The sequence below is a fragment of the Chelonia mydas genome, chromosome 1 (assembly GCF_015237465.2).
Source record: "Chelonia mydas isolate rCheMyd1 chromosome 1, rCheMyd1.pri.v2, whole genome shotgun sequence".
NCBI lineage: Eukaryota > Metazoa > Chordata > Testudines > Cheloniidae > Chelonia > Chelonia mydas.
The window spans coordinates 57,294,489-57,310,569 of NC_057849.1; the positions used below are offsets into that span (position 1 = coordinate 57,294,489).

Below are 16,081 nucleotides of genomic sequence, written 5' to 3' on the forward strand. Positions count from 1 at the left end.
TGCCTGTTTATTCACCTTAGGAATAATAAACCACAATTTCCTGTTTTGCTGGAGGACACCTTGGAGGACTAGAAACTGAAGACAGAGCTTTATCAGCTTTCCATTGAAGAGGCAATGGTACTGAAACTTTCACAAAGATCTTACCTCACAACTGTTTTCTGGGCATTTAAATTAAGGAGTGATTAAACTGAAATCCTTCCCTGCACAATTGCTAAATGCTCACATTCTTGGTACTTACAATGTCATAATCCTGCCAGTTCTGAAGCAGTGCAGAGTATTCCAAATAAAATAAACAAAGTCTGACTTTCTAACTTAAAGTAAGAAAAAGTATTTAAAAACAATTAATAATCCTCCTCTCCCCAAAAACTCCAAAAGAAAACACAACCATTCAGGCCACCTTTTTAATACCTCATTGAGAAGAAAGAGGGTGGGGAGGGACAAAAGCACTTCCTTTCCCCCGTTTTGCTGATTACCTTTACAAATTAAACAAAATAAAATAAAATAAAAAAATAAATCACAGTTTTTAATCTTGATTTAATAGTGACTTAATGGGAGTTACTAGATACTCAGCACTCAACATCCGGCCACTTATTTCAGTGCCTAAATACAGATTTGGCTTAACTTTAAACATCTGTTTTTAAAAAAATTCAAGTTCATATTTTCACACACTCTACAACTCTCCATTTGTTACCGGCGTTACTTGCCTTCGAAAAACTCCCAGACTGCTGGAACTAAATGGCTACATGTTTGTTTGTTTTTAAAATGTGAATGCCATTTTATCAATGTATGATACATTAAATCTATGAATGTTTTATACAAAATATACAAATGAAAACAGCACACCATATTCTAGAACTTTTTTCATGAATGTCTCTGACACATTTTATATTTGAGATGGAGGGCCAAATTCTGCTCTCAGTTAAGTTTATGGAATTATTCCAAATTTATATATATTCAACAGAGCAGAATTTGGCCTGGAGTGCACAGGTCAGGCATTTAAGTGACAATTGCATAGAACACCTTGTGTATGTTGCTACACTTGTACGAAAAAAAGTGACAAGTAGAAGGAAATCCACTAAAGGGCTCATGGTTATCTACAAACCACTGACGTACACTATCAGGGTAAATAATTATACTCTCCACTAAGTTTTTTGCATTGTTAGTTTATAGATTTTAAAACTGTAATTTCAGGGATTTTTTAAAAAACTACCTAGACATATGTTTATAAAGCATTTGAATTCCATGGTTTATTTTATTTCATCCTAGTGAAGTCTTAGCGTCTCTACTCCATTCTCACCCCCACTCCTTAACCTTTCCAGCTGCCTCTGACACTACTTTTCATTCTTTGCATAGTCCATTCACCCTTAGCTTTTGTGATAATACTATCTTTGCCTCATTCTCCAATCTCCTGCTAACCCTGTGACCACTCTTTCAATGACTGCTTTTCTGTCTCACTCTTCCAGTATACAGGGATTACCAAAGCACTATGTTCTTGGGATACTTTTTTCCTTCTACACTTTATCATTAGATAACCATATCTGCTCATTTGGATTTAACTACATCTCTATACAGATTACAATAAAAAGCACAAACCAAAAACTAAGTTAAAAGAAAGTTACTGAGGTTGCAAAGTCAAGAACTCAATAGCTTGGAAAAGCCATATTTACAGCTGACTCTGCAACCTTAATTCTGCCCCTTTGTGTGTCCATATGCTCTGAGTGAGGGAGGTGAACGAGCCCCAGATGGTGTGGCTGATGTGGTTAGGTCCTATGATGGTGACCCTTGAATAGATATGCGGACAGAGTTGCCAACGGGGTTTGTTGCAGGGATAGGCACCTGCACATCTACCAATGTGATATATGCCATCATGGGCCAGCAATGCCCCTCTGCCATGTACACTGGCCAAACCGGACAGTCTCTACGCAAAAGAATAAATGGACACAAATCAAACGTCAAGAATTATAACATTCAAAAACCAGTCGAAGAACACTTCAATCTCCCTGGTCACGCAATAACAGACGTAAAAGTGGCAATTCTTCAACAAAAAAACTTCAAAACCAGACTCCAACAAGAAACTGCAGAACTGGAATTAATTTGTAAATGGGACACCATCAAATTAGGCCTGAATAAAGAATGGGAGTGGATGGGTCACTACAAAAACTAATTTTCCCCTACTGTTACTCACACCTTCTTGTCAACTGTTTGAAATGGCCACCCTGATCACTTTGGCCTGATTACCGCTACAAAAGTCATTTTTCCTCCCTTGGTATTCTACTGTTGAGAATAGCCCACTTGCACTTTAATTGAATTGTCTCGTTAGTACTGACCCCCAACTTGGTAAGGCAACTCCCATCTTTTCATGTACTGTGTATATATACCTGCCTACTGTATTTTCCACTCCATGCATCTGATGAAGTCCCAAATAAATTTGTTAGTCTCTAAGGTGCCACAAGTACTCCTCATTATTTTTGGTGATACAGACTAACACTGCTACCACTCTGAAACTATGTATTGTGGTTCCAAAGTAAGGGACCTGATTGCCGAGACACTCCTGGCCAAGGTGATGGCCACGAGGAAGGCCACCTTCCATGACAAGTAAAGCAAAGAGCATGTTGCCAAGTACTTGACCAGGGCTCCCATGAGTCTTGATAGTACTAAGTTAAGGTACCAAGGTGGGATCAGCTGCCTCACCCGTGGGTTCAGCCTGTCCAGTTCCTTAAGAAAATGGCTACAAAGCACATTAGTGAAAATGGACCTGCCGCTCACCCTGGGTGAAAAGGCAAGATAGCCATTAGGTGTACTTTAATCGGAGACACCCACATCCCTTGCTGTTTCAGATGTAGCAAATATTCCAGAATACATGGTATTGGTGCTCAGATGGGTGAGACCCCTTTCTGTACTGACCAGATCGAGACTCTTTTCCATTTTGCCATGTAAGTGGCCCTTGTGGATGGCTTTCTGCTCCCTAACAGAACCTCTTGAACCGTCCCCGAGCACATTAACTCCAAAGAGATTCAGCCATGGAGCTTCCAGGCTGTAAGACAGAAGGATTTGAGATTTGGATGATATAGACATCCATAATCCTGAGAGATTAGATCTGGAAACACAGGTAGCGTGACTGCTATTTCCACCAAGAGGTCCAGGAGAGTGGTGAACCAGTGCTGACATGGCCAGGCCAGCGATATCAGCATCGGGCTCACTATGTGCCTTTTGACCTTCAGCAGGACCTTGTGTATGAGCGGAATGGGTAGGAATGCATAAAAAAGATGGTCCTTCCAGGGGAGAAGGAACGTGTCTGTGAGCGAGCCTGGAATGTGACTCTGAAAGGAGCAGCACTGCAGACACATCCTGTTGTACTTTGTCGCAAACAGGTCTATCTGGGGAGTTCTCCATCTCTAGAATATGTGCCTCACAACCTCCGGTCAAATGGACCACTTGTGAATGGAGAAGGAACTGCTGAGATGATCTGCTAACATGTTCTGGGCCTCTGGAAGGTAAGAGGCTTTAAGATGGATCGAGTGGGTTATGCAGAACTCCCAAAGGTGGAAGGCTTCCTGACATAAGTGAGAGGAACATGCTCCACCCTGTCTGTTTATATAGAACATTGCTGTCATGTAGTTTGTAATTGTTGCATCATTGCCGGCTTACCTTTCAACAGCACCTGTGGTCTTGGTGCCATAGCTGCTCTCGCCTCCAGTGCTGGATAGCACCTGGTTGGTGATGGCAGTACCGATAGGGATATTAAGACCTGTGCTGCCTAGAACGTCTCATGGCACCGATGGAAGCTCCAGTCCTGCACTCCTGTGGCTCTCCCTCAGAGGAGAGTTCAATGGCACTGTATTCAACGGCCCCCTCACTGGGGCCGTTGTCGACGGTACAAAATTGGCAGCTGTTGAGCCCGAGTGGCCCTGCATGGATGTCACTTTGCCAGTTTCCTTGTGACTGGCGGGCTTTGGAGTAGGGGAGCTTACCCTGTCTGTTTTGTGTTGTTTCTTTTGCGGCATCAGTGAATGGGATCAGTGCCATGTGAGCTGACCTCCTCTGCTGGGCGAACTTTGGTGGAGCCGGGAGTCCCAGGACGCAGATGAGGAGTCCCTCCATGGTGCCGGAGAGGCCAGGCTGTGGTGGCTCTCTCTTAAAGAAGCTGGTGCGCTTCTTACAGAGGCATAGGTGCTTGATGCTGAGTCGGCATGACTTGGCTCCAAGGGAGGGCAAAGAGCCACCTCCATCAGAAAGAACTTAAGTCTCTGGTCCCCTTCTTTCGGGGTCTGGGGTTTGAAACTTTTACAATCCTGCAGAGTCATGCAGATGGGATTCACCCAAACACTTGAGGCAAGCCGAGTGGGGGTTGCTAATGGGCATAGGCTTGTGACAAGCCTCACACGGCTTATACCCCAAAGACCGAGGCATGTCCCGGTGTCAGGGAAGAACCCCATTAAGCGGGGTCCTACTCTACTACTACTAACTAGTCTGTAACAACTAACAGCTGAAATTTTAACTATTTACAGGAGAAAAAGACAAAAGTCCACTGGTGAGAGTACTTGCAAAGCAAGGACGAGCAGTTCCAGCGACCATTAGAGGTGGAAAGAAGGAAATCAGGGGGCAGCGGGGCAGCAGACCCTTATATACCGCGCCACGAGGACGCGACTCCAGGGAGCACCAGAGCTGACCTGACAGATGCCGCTGAGGGAAAAACCTTACGGTGACTATGCACGCAGCACGTGCACCTACATGGGAATGGATATGAGCAAGCACTCAAAGAAGAATCACTGTTCAGACTCATGCAGCTGTTCAAAGCAAGTAAAACAGTACTTAACATTAAGACCCAAGGACAACATAGATATCTAAGATTCTCGCCCCCTCCCCTACTCCTCCCCCAAAAGATCTCAACTTAGACTTATGACACTCCTATGAGATAGGTAAGTATTATTTTGCATACAAGAAAATTAAGGTAGTACTGTACTTGTGCTCAAAGAGAACACAGTGCTCAATGTAACACAGGAAGTTTACAGCAGAATTTAGAATAGAAACTCAGGCCTCCTGACTCCTGATGTATCTAAACTTCAAGATCATCTCTTTCTTCCTTGCCTGACCCTCAGTAGATCAGTTCTATGCTCCAACAGGGGCTGCATGGTTGTGGTGACTCATATGTTAGGATGTCTAATCAGAGTGGGATCCAGTCACACACATGGGATTGAACATTGAGACCTGAAGTGAAAGGAAGTTTTAAACTAACAGCGAGCTGAATGCTGTATTGAAGTTAAATACTGGGTTCCATCCTAGATAAAGCAGTATTTCATGCCTACAAAGTGCATTTATTGAATTTACTAGTCTTTAATTTTTTGTCCTCTACCAACATTTCACCACAATATTGTCACAAATAAATTGATGATAGTGGACATACATGTGCTCTCCTGGTTGGGAAGGGTTCTCTCAGTCCCTTTAATAGCGTCCATGTCAAGGTTCTATGACCAGGGGTTCACCGCTCTCCATCTGATATTAAGCAGTGTCCCACACATAATACATCGATTTAAAAAATTATAAATTCAAATATTCAAATTCTTTATCTATCACCATTCACCACAGTAAATTACATAGTAATTATAATGTATGTGTAAATGCATGGTTTAGTTGGATCTTCTGTGTCAGACCTCTGATCATAGGTTGAAGAGCAATGCAACAAGTCTGTCCCTTTACTGTGTTAATGTGCCTCAGCTATAATTTTGAAGTCAAAATAATGGCAAATTACTTATCTTAGCTGACTATGCTTTTAGTCAGGAATTCTTTGCAACCTCTTAACTTGGTCTTCTCTTCCTAAGGGTGCCTCTACACTTCAAATTAAGGTGTATTTGCAGCATGTGTAGGCATAACTGCACTACTTTTAATTTAGCTAGTATGGGTAACAAAAGCTGTGAAGATGTGGAAGGAAAGATTTCTTTCACTGACTATCTGCCTCCAGTACAAGCCCACTGGGGATCCAGGGAATATACTCGGGTTGGTAGCCTATACCAGATATGCCTACCATGCTACAATTACACCTTAATTTGTGGTGTAAATGTACCCTCAATTTGGCCCCATTGCTCAACTCCCTCTTCTCACCCCTCAGTAGATTCTATGCTTAGCTCTGTATGTCAAACAAACAAAGTGACACTTTGCTACTCAATTCATATTGCATACTTAGATAGAAGATATGTACAGTATCACTAACTCATACTGTGTATCAAACTAGCCCACATATGGATTAATGCCTAAGATGTGGAAAGAGTTTGATTCAATTTATCTCTCAGCCATGAGATTTCCAAGAATATGCTGCCAAGTTCACTTTCAGTTCTGATTTTACTGACTTCAACCTACCATCATAGTTCAGATGGAGAGAGACTCCATCCAGTTGGGGAGTTTTACTTAGTTAAAATACAGAAAGGGACTTGAATAGCCAGGGTTGATTCAAAACAAGGCAGATAAATTTTGGATGAGTCAGACAATTGGAGATACACAGGAAGACACGTTTCAGATTAAGAGAGCATTAAAAATTCTCCTACATTGCTTAGTGAGTTTAAGTACAGGGTCTCCATTACAAAAAAGGCACCTGGGAGAAAAAGTCAACCAGGACGAGGAGGAATTGGATGCTTTGGGGACTTTTGGGATGTCCTTGATCTGTGGTGGTGCTGTCGTGTTTTTTGTTGTGTTCCCCCCGAGTTTTTTTGTTTGGGTTTTAAAGCAGGATCTAGACAGACCCAAATGTCTGAACTAGATTGATCAAGACAAAGGTTCTGTCCAAATAAGGAATCATAGAACATACTCACTCTATTCTTTTTGTTGTTGTTTTTTAATTTTACCTCAGTATCCACCATACCTACAACAGGACACATGATTAACAGGCTGCTAGGCTCAGAACACCATCAGCTACTAAAAAGGAAAGAAAGCAACTAGGGCTGTTGATTAATCACAGTTAACTCATGCGATTAACTCAAAGAAATTAATCGTGATTAAAAAAATGAATCGCGATTAATCGCAGTTTTAATTGCACTGTTAAACAATAGAATACCAACTGAAATTTATTAAATATTTTGGATGTTTTTCTACATTTTCATATATATTGTATTCTGTATTGTAATTGAAATTAAAGTGTATATTATTTTTATTACAAATATTTGCACTGTAAAAATGATAAACAAAAGAAATAGTATTTTTCAATTCACCTCATACAAGTACTGTTAAACAATAGAATACCAACTGAAATTTATTAAATATTTTGGATGTTTTTCTACATTTTCATATATATTGTATTCTGTATTGTAATTGAAATTAAAGTGTATATTATTTTTATTACAAATATTTGCACTGTAAAAATGATAAACAAAAGAAATAGTATTTTTCAATTCACCTCATACAAGTACTGTAGTGCAAGCTCTTTGTCATGAAAGTGCAACTTACAGATGTAGTTTTTTTTTGTTACATAACTGCACTCAAAAATAAAACAATGTAAAACTTCAGAGCCTACAAGTCCACTCAGTCCTCCTTCTTGTTCAGCAAATCGTTAAGACAAACAAGTTTGTTTACATTTACAGGAGACAACGCTGCCCTCTTCTTATTTACAATGTCTCCAGAAATTGAGAACAGGCATTTGCAAAGCACTTTTGTAGCCAGCATTGCAAGGTATTTACGTGCCAGATATGCTAAACATTCGTATGCCCCTTCATGCTTCAGCCATCATTCCAGAGGACATGCTTCCATGCTGATGATGTTTGTTAAAAAAATAATGCGTTAATTAAATTTGTGACTGAACTCCTTGGGGGAAAACTGTATGTCCCCAGCTCTGTTTTACCCACATTCTGCCATATATTTCATGTTATAGCAGTCTTGGATGGTGATCCAGCACATGTTATTCATTTTAAGAACACTTTCACTGCAGAGTTGGCAAAATGCAATGAAGGTACCACTGTGAGATTTCTAAAGATAGCTACAGCACTGGAACCAAGGTTTAAGAATCTGAAGTGCCTTCCAAAATCTGAGCTGGACGAGGTGTGGAGCATGCTTTCAGAAGTCTTAAAAGAGCAACACTCCAATGCAGAAACTACAGAGCCCAAAAAAAGAAAATCACCCTTGTGCTGGTGGCATCTGACTCAGATGATGAAAATGAACATGTGTCAGTCCGCACTGCTTTGGATTGTTATTGAGCAGAACCCATCATCAGCATGGATGTATGTCCGCTGGAATGGTGGTTGAAGCATGAAGGGTCATATGAATCTTTAGTGCATCTGGCACGTAAATATCTTGCGATTCCGGCTACAACAGTGTCATGCGAATGCCTGTTCTCACTGTCAGGTGACATTATAAACAAGGACTGGGCAGTATTATCTCCTGAAAATGTAAACAAACTTGTTTGTCTAAGCGATTGGTTTAACAAGAAGTAGGACTGAGTGGACTTGCAGGCTCTAAAATTATACATTGTTTTATTTTTGAATGCAGTATTTTTGTATATAATTCTACATTTTGTAAGTTCAACTTTCATGATAAAGAGTTTGCACTACAGTACTTGTATTAGGTGAATTGAAAAATATTATTTCTGTTGTTTTTTACAGTGCAAATACTTGTAATGAAAAATAAATATAAAGTGAGCACTATACACTTTGTATTCTGTGTTGTAATTGTAATCAATATATTTGAAAATGTAGAAATCCTAAAAAATTTAAGTAAACGGTATTCTATTATTGTTTAACAGTGCGATTAATCACAATTAATTTTTTATTGTGTGATTAATTACAATTAATTTTTTAATCATGTGCTTAATCACGATTAATTTTTTTAATAGCTCAACAGCCCTAAAAGCAACATAAGATTGGTGAAACCACAGGGGGAGTACGTACACTTCAGTAGCTGGAGCAACTTTTTCTCAGATACTCTTGGCCTCCTGGCCATTTAAGGAAAAAATAGGATAAACCACAATCACAGGTCTTCTTTGTACAAAGTACTGTCTGTCAGTTAAAGAGGTGAAAACCCCTGCTACTCACAGGGCACTTCAGTGAGCAAAAAAGAACAACATGTATAGACTTTACTATGAAGCATGCAATACCCAAAGTTGCTAATCCAGGCTTTGGTGAGTGGGAAGGAGAAGGGGAAGAAGAGGAAAACAGATTGATTCACCATGTCACTCCAGTTTTACGGCAGCATCATTCCATAGTTCAGACTACATTGAAAGCAGGGATTAAACCTCTTTCTGGGGTTATTTTAAAAAATGCTGACCTTACCTACCAGTGATAAAACCAAAGTGACAATAGTGAATCAAGCCTTTTTACTTCAGTAAAATATCTCCCCAATCCTTTGTCAGGATTAACTATTTAGCATAGGACACTTCATAGTAAAATATATACATTTTCTCTCTTTTGCTCCCCAGAGTACCCTGTGCAGAGGGAGTTCTCAGAATCAGGCCCAAAGGGTCAAAACAAGAGTCTAGCCAGCCAAAAGAACTGAAGACAACTGATGGACTCTGGAAAAACAATTAAGCCACCCACTTTTTTTTTTTTTTTTTTTTTTTTTTTAAAAAGGGGAAGTGATGTCTCAATTTTTTCTCTCCATCAGCATGCAGGAAGATATATATCCACCACCTTTCCAGATGCAGAGATATTTGAAAAAAATGTACATAAAGTGAAATACTACTGCCATAATGTGGTGTTTTAACAGATCTCTTTCCTGCTGAGAGTTTAGCTCTGAGCAGTTTGAATTCAACTATCTCAGGAAAAGTATCACAACAAACTCATATATGTTCAAATGGTCAAAAGCAATCAGACCCACAGTTAAGGCTACACCTCTAACCTTCTCCCTTTCTATTGTGCACAAGCACAACAGCACATGTGGTATGAAGATCCACCTGATTTAAGGAGATCTCTGCAATTCATGGGCTCAACAAGGTGCACTGAAGAGAGAGTTCCTTGCATAGTGAGGTTAAATTGGAGTCTTAATATTATTTGAATTTTGTTTTTATTAGGTAACTCTTATTTTGTGATAGGTGTATTTTAAAACGGGCAGAGTTGAAATATGATGATCATACTAAGGGCTAATAACTTAAGCCAACATAAACTTAAATATCAAGGTACCCAATTACGATTTAGCCAAATTTTGTTTACAGGTTTGGTACTCATAGCAACATCTTCAAAATCTTTTACAATGTACAATGGGCTATGTATTTAAAATACAACAACTCTCAGACGGAAAGTGATTATACGATAAGAATATATAGACACAAGTATCTGCAGTTAAAAGCTGTAATAAAGTAGTTAGTGTGGAACAGAGTAACAATTTTTAAAGGTAGCTTGGGCTTCTGAAGCTAGTCTATACTGTTGACTTCCAACCAGCAACATTTCACTTTCAAAAATGATGTCTTTATATTTACTGAGGCACAAGACAAAATGAAAACCCAAAAGATAGGAAATATTTTTGAACTTGTATCAATGAAAGGGGACATCACCATGGCTGTCAGATTCCTGATCTAACACAGCTCTCCAAAATCAAAGGATCATCAGTCCTTTGAAGAGAAAACTAATAGTTTGTGGATACAGGCTCTAAGCCTGAGCAAATTAAACACATCACTACCCCCTTATTTCATGTCCTACAGTCTTGCTCATGACACAATTGTACATGTGAATAGCGGGCGCAATCTCTGTTCTCTCCACAAACTAGCACCCTATGTCATCACAAGAACAGCAAATCATGAAGAGTTGTACTTTAGTTTTGGTGGAAGAGGTATTTTTGAAGTAGAAATTATTTATATATGGGAGAGGGAGGGAATGAGCCAGTTTTGGGATGTTCAGACATGACATATCCTTATAAAACTGGCTAAATTCGTTCTTAGAAATTTTTAAATTTTTGTTTTTAGGATCAAGTTACACCTTGGGATGAATTTTTACAGGCAAGTTATTAATCTGTAATGGAAAAGTTGATACATCTATCACTAGAAACATAAATGGCACAGACAAAACAATGTGGTCTTTAATAGGAATGTGTAAACTCAAATTTTGGCATCACTATTAAAATTATTGGAATATGTGGTGGAATAGGTATAGGGCAATAACAAATTACAATATTTCTTACTAAAGGGACGAAACCAGAAAATATTCCGTTTTATTACATTAACTTTGCTTATGACTGAAGTCACAGACAATATTGTGAAGAAATATATTCTGATGTAACCCAGCTCTGTGGTATGAGATATTCAAATGAAAGATACAGTAAGGTAAGAGGTACAGCTACTGTTAATAGGACTGATTACAAATGGGAAAAAATCATCGTGCTGTTGAAAAGCAGAGCTCTCTCTCTCTCTCTCTTTTTTTAAAACAGGCTAACTAGTTGTAACTGCTAAAGGTAATATGGATAAAGTATATTTCTCTAGCACTCTGAAACCACAATTTAAAAAGACCAGTCATGACCAAGGTCTGCAAAAGCAGAAATAACATTCCTCTCCTAGGTGTTTTACTGCAAAAGTAGAGATAAGGGCTACATTATTTTTTTAACATGAAAGCCTCTATATTAAGTATTTCATAAATACAGCTGCTGAGTAACTGGCAAACAGTTGTCAACAGAAATGAACAGATGATGGAAAACATTTTGTATTCAAATTGCATCATCTTTAAATACACTAGTAAAACTGCAGCAATATAAAAATGGTCCTCTATAGAGCTTTGTCTAAAAATGCTGCAAATGTAATTAGCTCAGCAATATTAATCAGAAGTATTTCAGGCAGACAGTGAAAATGTAAATTAATTTTAAAACAGTTTACAAATTAGAACAAAGCTACAGCTAATGTGCTTAGTGATTCCAACTGTAAAGATTTTTAAAATGCTCCACTTATCTTGCTTAACGGGTGATACAGCCAAGTCCTCTATAAAATGCACATAGTGCATCTCTAGCAGTCTTGTCCGTGATAAGATGAAATACATTCAGATTTGGCTTCTTTGTTTGATCTTGGGAAAAAAAACATAATACAAACATACCTCCTTGCAGAGCCATGGTTTACACTCATTGTTATCAGGGCACGTACACATAACAAATAATTTTTTCCCACTGTGAAAACCAGCTAACAGCTCCAATCAAGATGTTAGTTACTGACATGCTTAATCTAGTAAACCATTCAAAAGCCTTAGCACTTTCACTTACTGTGGCTCGCATCCTTTTATTTCTCTCATTCAACTGGTGCTACCACACTGACAAAGGGTGAAGGAAGATTCAACAGTCACCACTCCGGATGTTCCAATCTGTTCCATTCACTAAAAACTGAGGTTATCTTCATTGACGTGCCAGACACTGGCCTCCCTCTATTTAACAGAGCAACCTAGCCTAAACTCCATTCCTTACAGTATCTCTCTTTATCTTTCTCTATAGCTGTGCATCCATAACACATGTAGAGGCAGGATGTTAAAGGTATGACCAATTATCAGTATAGTCAGCAATACCTACCTCAAGCCTTGCTTCCTATCAAATTAGCCAATGTACAGTGAGCTTCCTGCTGTACACGAATGTATCATGTCACCATAGCAACTAAATCAACAAATAGCTGCTGCAGCATCTGCTTCTGGATCATATAACGTCAGTCAACAGAAGGTTAGGACTTAAGGAGCAAACCTTCCAAATATATTCCATTTTAGAGTCATATTTTTAATTTAGCCTTCTGATTCCAAGATAGACTCTGCTAGCTGGGAATGCACCAACTTCTGGCTCTGTATCTGGATATATGATGCAGTGGGTGGCTTCAGTTTGCAAACAAATGAACAGAAATAAAGCAGTTTATTAGAGGATGAGCTTCATAGCAGAAAATAAATCACTATCCAGCTGCTGAGCTCCTCACATTATTCTCATATACTCTATAAAATATTAAATACCTAACATTATGCATATAAAATATTTTGTCATTTTTTATTCCTCCATCTCCTAATTTTGCTTGAAAATGTTTACTATTTATAGATGTTTATTTTAAATGCTATCATGTACAGAAACAGAGTTGCATATTTAAGAAATATAATCAGGGCGGAAAAAGATTGTGTCCCTCTTCCTCCTGCAGCTCTCCCTGTATTTCTTCCCACTCAAGTCTTGATCTGCTAAATTCAAATTGGCCACTACTGGTTGCTAACAAGATCCTGTCTCTGTCACCTTTGATCTCTATGGTAATTTGGGTCCACTGTCTCTCTGATCTATTTATGGACATTTGGTTGTGATGATATCCTGATGCAGTATATTTGAACAAACTGACCCTAATAGCACATATACATGAAGCTGGATTTAAGATTTTTAACTCCAGAACTGTAAGTACTGCGGGGGACAAAATGTCTTCAACAAGATGTCATAACCAGCAGATATCCGGGACATGATAATATTAGATTCAGACATTCTGATAATTTCTAAGTTTTCTATATTTCAGGCAATATTTTAATCATGAATACCCTCAAAGCTGATAAATATGTAACGCATATTTATGTATGAGAAGACCAAGCCTACAATCAACTAAAACAAAACAAACAGCTTAGCAGTTGTATAATGTCAAGAGTTAGAAATATGGTATGAACCACACACAATTTATTTTTAAGTAAAAGTTGTCCAAGCCAAAAGTACATTATGACTACTTTTTTTTTTTTTAAATGTTCAGTTTTAGGATTTAAAGGTTCTGGCCTTCCATCCACGTGCACAGACCTCTATTTAAAAAGAAATTATCAGGTCAAATTTGGCCCAAAGATCTTGGTTTAAAAAATAAAAACACAAGGACTATTGTGTGGTCCAATGAATACAAACCTGGACTGAGAGTCAAGAGACCAAAATTCTATTGCCATCTCTGCCACTGACATGCTGTGTGATTTTGTGCATATCACTTCACCTTTCTGTGCCACAATTTTCCTATCTGTAAAACTGAAATAATTATATTTGCATTTCTGGTCTTCTGAAGTCTACTGATAAACTCACAACATATAACCTAAGTATTATCTATTTGGAACACAGGAATTGCCATACTAGATCATGTTAGTGGTCCATATTATCCAGCAAGACCAGCGGCCAGGACATTTCAAAGGAAGTTCCAAAAAATCCTGCAGAACACAGTTACAGGATAATCTCCCCTAAATAAAGCTGTGTACGAACCGCAAATGGTTAGGGGACTGACTTACACCTTGAAGCATGAGGCTTATATCTGTTCCAAAACATAGGTTTTTTAAAACAGAAAAAAATATAAACATAAGACCAATTGAAGTGTTTCCGTGATCTAAAAAAATATTCTAATAGAAATATTTTAAATAAGTAACTCTCCCTTTGCAGTATCTACAGTCAAAGCACTGAGACATTAATGCAAAAAGAAAAAGAAAAAATAATGAAAAGTAAATTAATTTTTTTAAATGTTCACTTTTGATCATTTAAGGTTTATAAGAAATGAAGGAATGGATTTATTAAAAATGCATTTAACTTGTCTTTTAATGTAAGTAGGAGTTGCACGTGGACACTGATAGTAGAACAGAACCCTTAAGAAATCCTAATAATGATTTTAATTAACGACTTTGACATTCTTATCTGCGTCAGGTTCTCTTTAAAACATTTTCTATTTTTAGAAAATTAAGTTCCTATTCTTCAAACCTTCTATTCCTTCCATTTGCCCTCAACTTTTCCTCCATCTTTCTCCCCCAAAAGCATTATCCTGTATTTTAAAACTCAGGATGTATGGTAAAGGGAAAAGGAAAACATAGTAACAATATTAGTAAAAAATTAGGGAATAAGATTTATCACATTGTGGAATAGTCTCTTCCAGGAAGTGGTAGATCCTTCAGAACTTTACAGCGAATCTTAACACAAAAGCAGTTGAAAATTTATTATACGGCAGCAGTTCCCAAATGGAACCACTGAACTGACTAGTCATACTGTATTTGCAACCTCTTGTTTCCAGCTGCTTCTACAGGTGTCCATCCCTTTCACTGTATTCATTTGTGCTGACTGATGACTCGCAGTGGTTGAAGAGAAAACATTTACTGACTTTATTAGATCTGTCAGTTGCCCTTGATACAAATGGCAAGGAAATTACTGGAATACTTGCTGTCACTAGTGGGAATGTATGGGGTCGCTTGGGAGGTTCCCTTCATTCTTTTCCAGAAGAGTGGTTCTGAGCAATTGTTCTGCCACCTCAATAGCTCTCTCCTGCAGGATACCATGCAGTTCAACTTTGTCCCCCGTTCAGGACCTGATCACTGGAAGGGTCATCTCTCTGAGGGCTATAATGTCACAGTCTAAATCAGCTGAGGTCCTCAAGTTGGAGTTCCCTCTATTTGAACAAGAGGAGCTACTAGCAGAGCTTTCCACATGACGGTTCCTTGACTCTAGAATACATATTCCATCTTGGCCCTCCAAAGCCCAGATTTGTTAACCTTCTGGGCATACTGCCCAGCCCATCTTTTCTTGCAAGCATTTTCTGAGGTTACAAGCTCCACAGATGGAGGGGTTGAGACTAAAGGATGATTCTGTGGGGTCCTGTGATATGGTTGGATAGAGGGTCTTGGATTTTATTTTTGTGAAAAAAATTGTCTACTTGGAATTTGTGTAAAGAAAAATTTAAATGAAAAATTCATACAGATAAATTATATATATATTAAAAATTCAAAAATCTAAGAGTTGTGGACAGACTCCAGAAAAACAAACAAATAAATAAATAGGAACCGGAATGTCTGTAAAAGGAGCTGAAAATGAGGGTGAGCCAGCCTATTACTTCAATCGGAGGTTAAATTACATAAAACGATAAGACTTTAAGAAGCTAAAATGAACTAAAAACTTTCCTAACATTACTTTTCGATGTATTAGGCTACACTTTAGTCAGGGGTATTTTTAGTAAAAGTTATGGACAGGTCACGGGCAGTAAACAAAAATTCACGACCCGTGACCTGTCCATGACTTGTATTATATACCCTGACTAAAACTTGGGTGCTCTGGGGCAGGGGCACTGTGGGTGCTAGGGCGGGGGACACGCAGCCTGGGACCCTTGCTGCTGCTGGTGAGGGGGAGAGGGAGGCTGGCAGGTAAGCAGGCTCCCTACCCGGCTCCGTGCGGCTCCCGGAAGTGGCTGGTA

The 16,081-nt window shown here is 38.7% G+C and overlaps 1 protein-coding gene across 7 annotated transcripts in view; it reads right to left on the reverse strand.

Moving 5' to 3' along the window:
- The window catches only part of FNDC3A (fibronectin type III domain containing 3A), a 202,150-nt gene that overhangs the window by 115,565 nt on the left and 70,504 nt on the right, over positions 1–16,081 (reverse strand). For 2 of the 7 annotated variants that reach the window (XM_043533073.1, XM_043533059.1), the window contains exon 1: positions 12,451–12,479. The exons of 4 other annotated variants lie outside the window; for them this stretch is intronic. Coding sequence is in view for 1 of the 3 variants with exons in the window: in XM_037893507.2 (XP_037749435.1) it covers positions 12,151–12,162 (12 nt within the window). In the remaining 2 variants the exon portion in view is untranslated. One more of the 7 variants, XM_037893507.2, reaches the window with a different exon arrangement.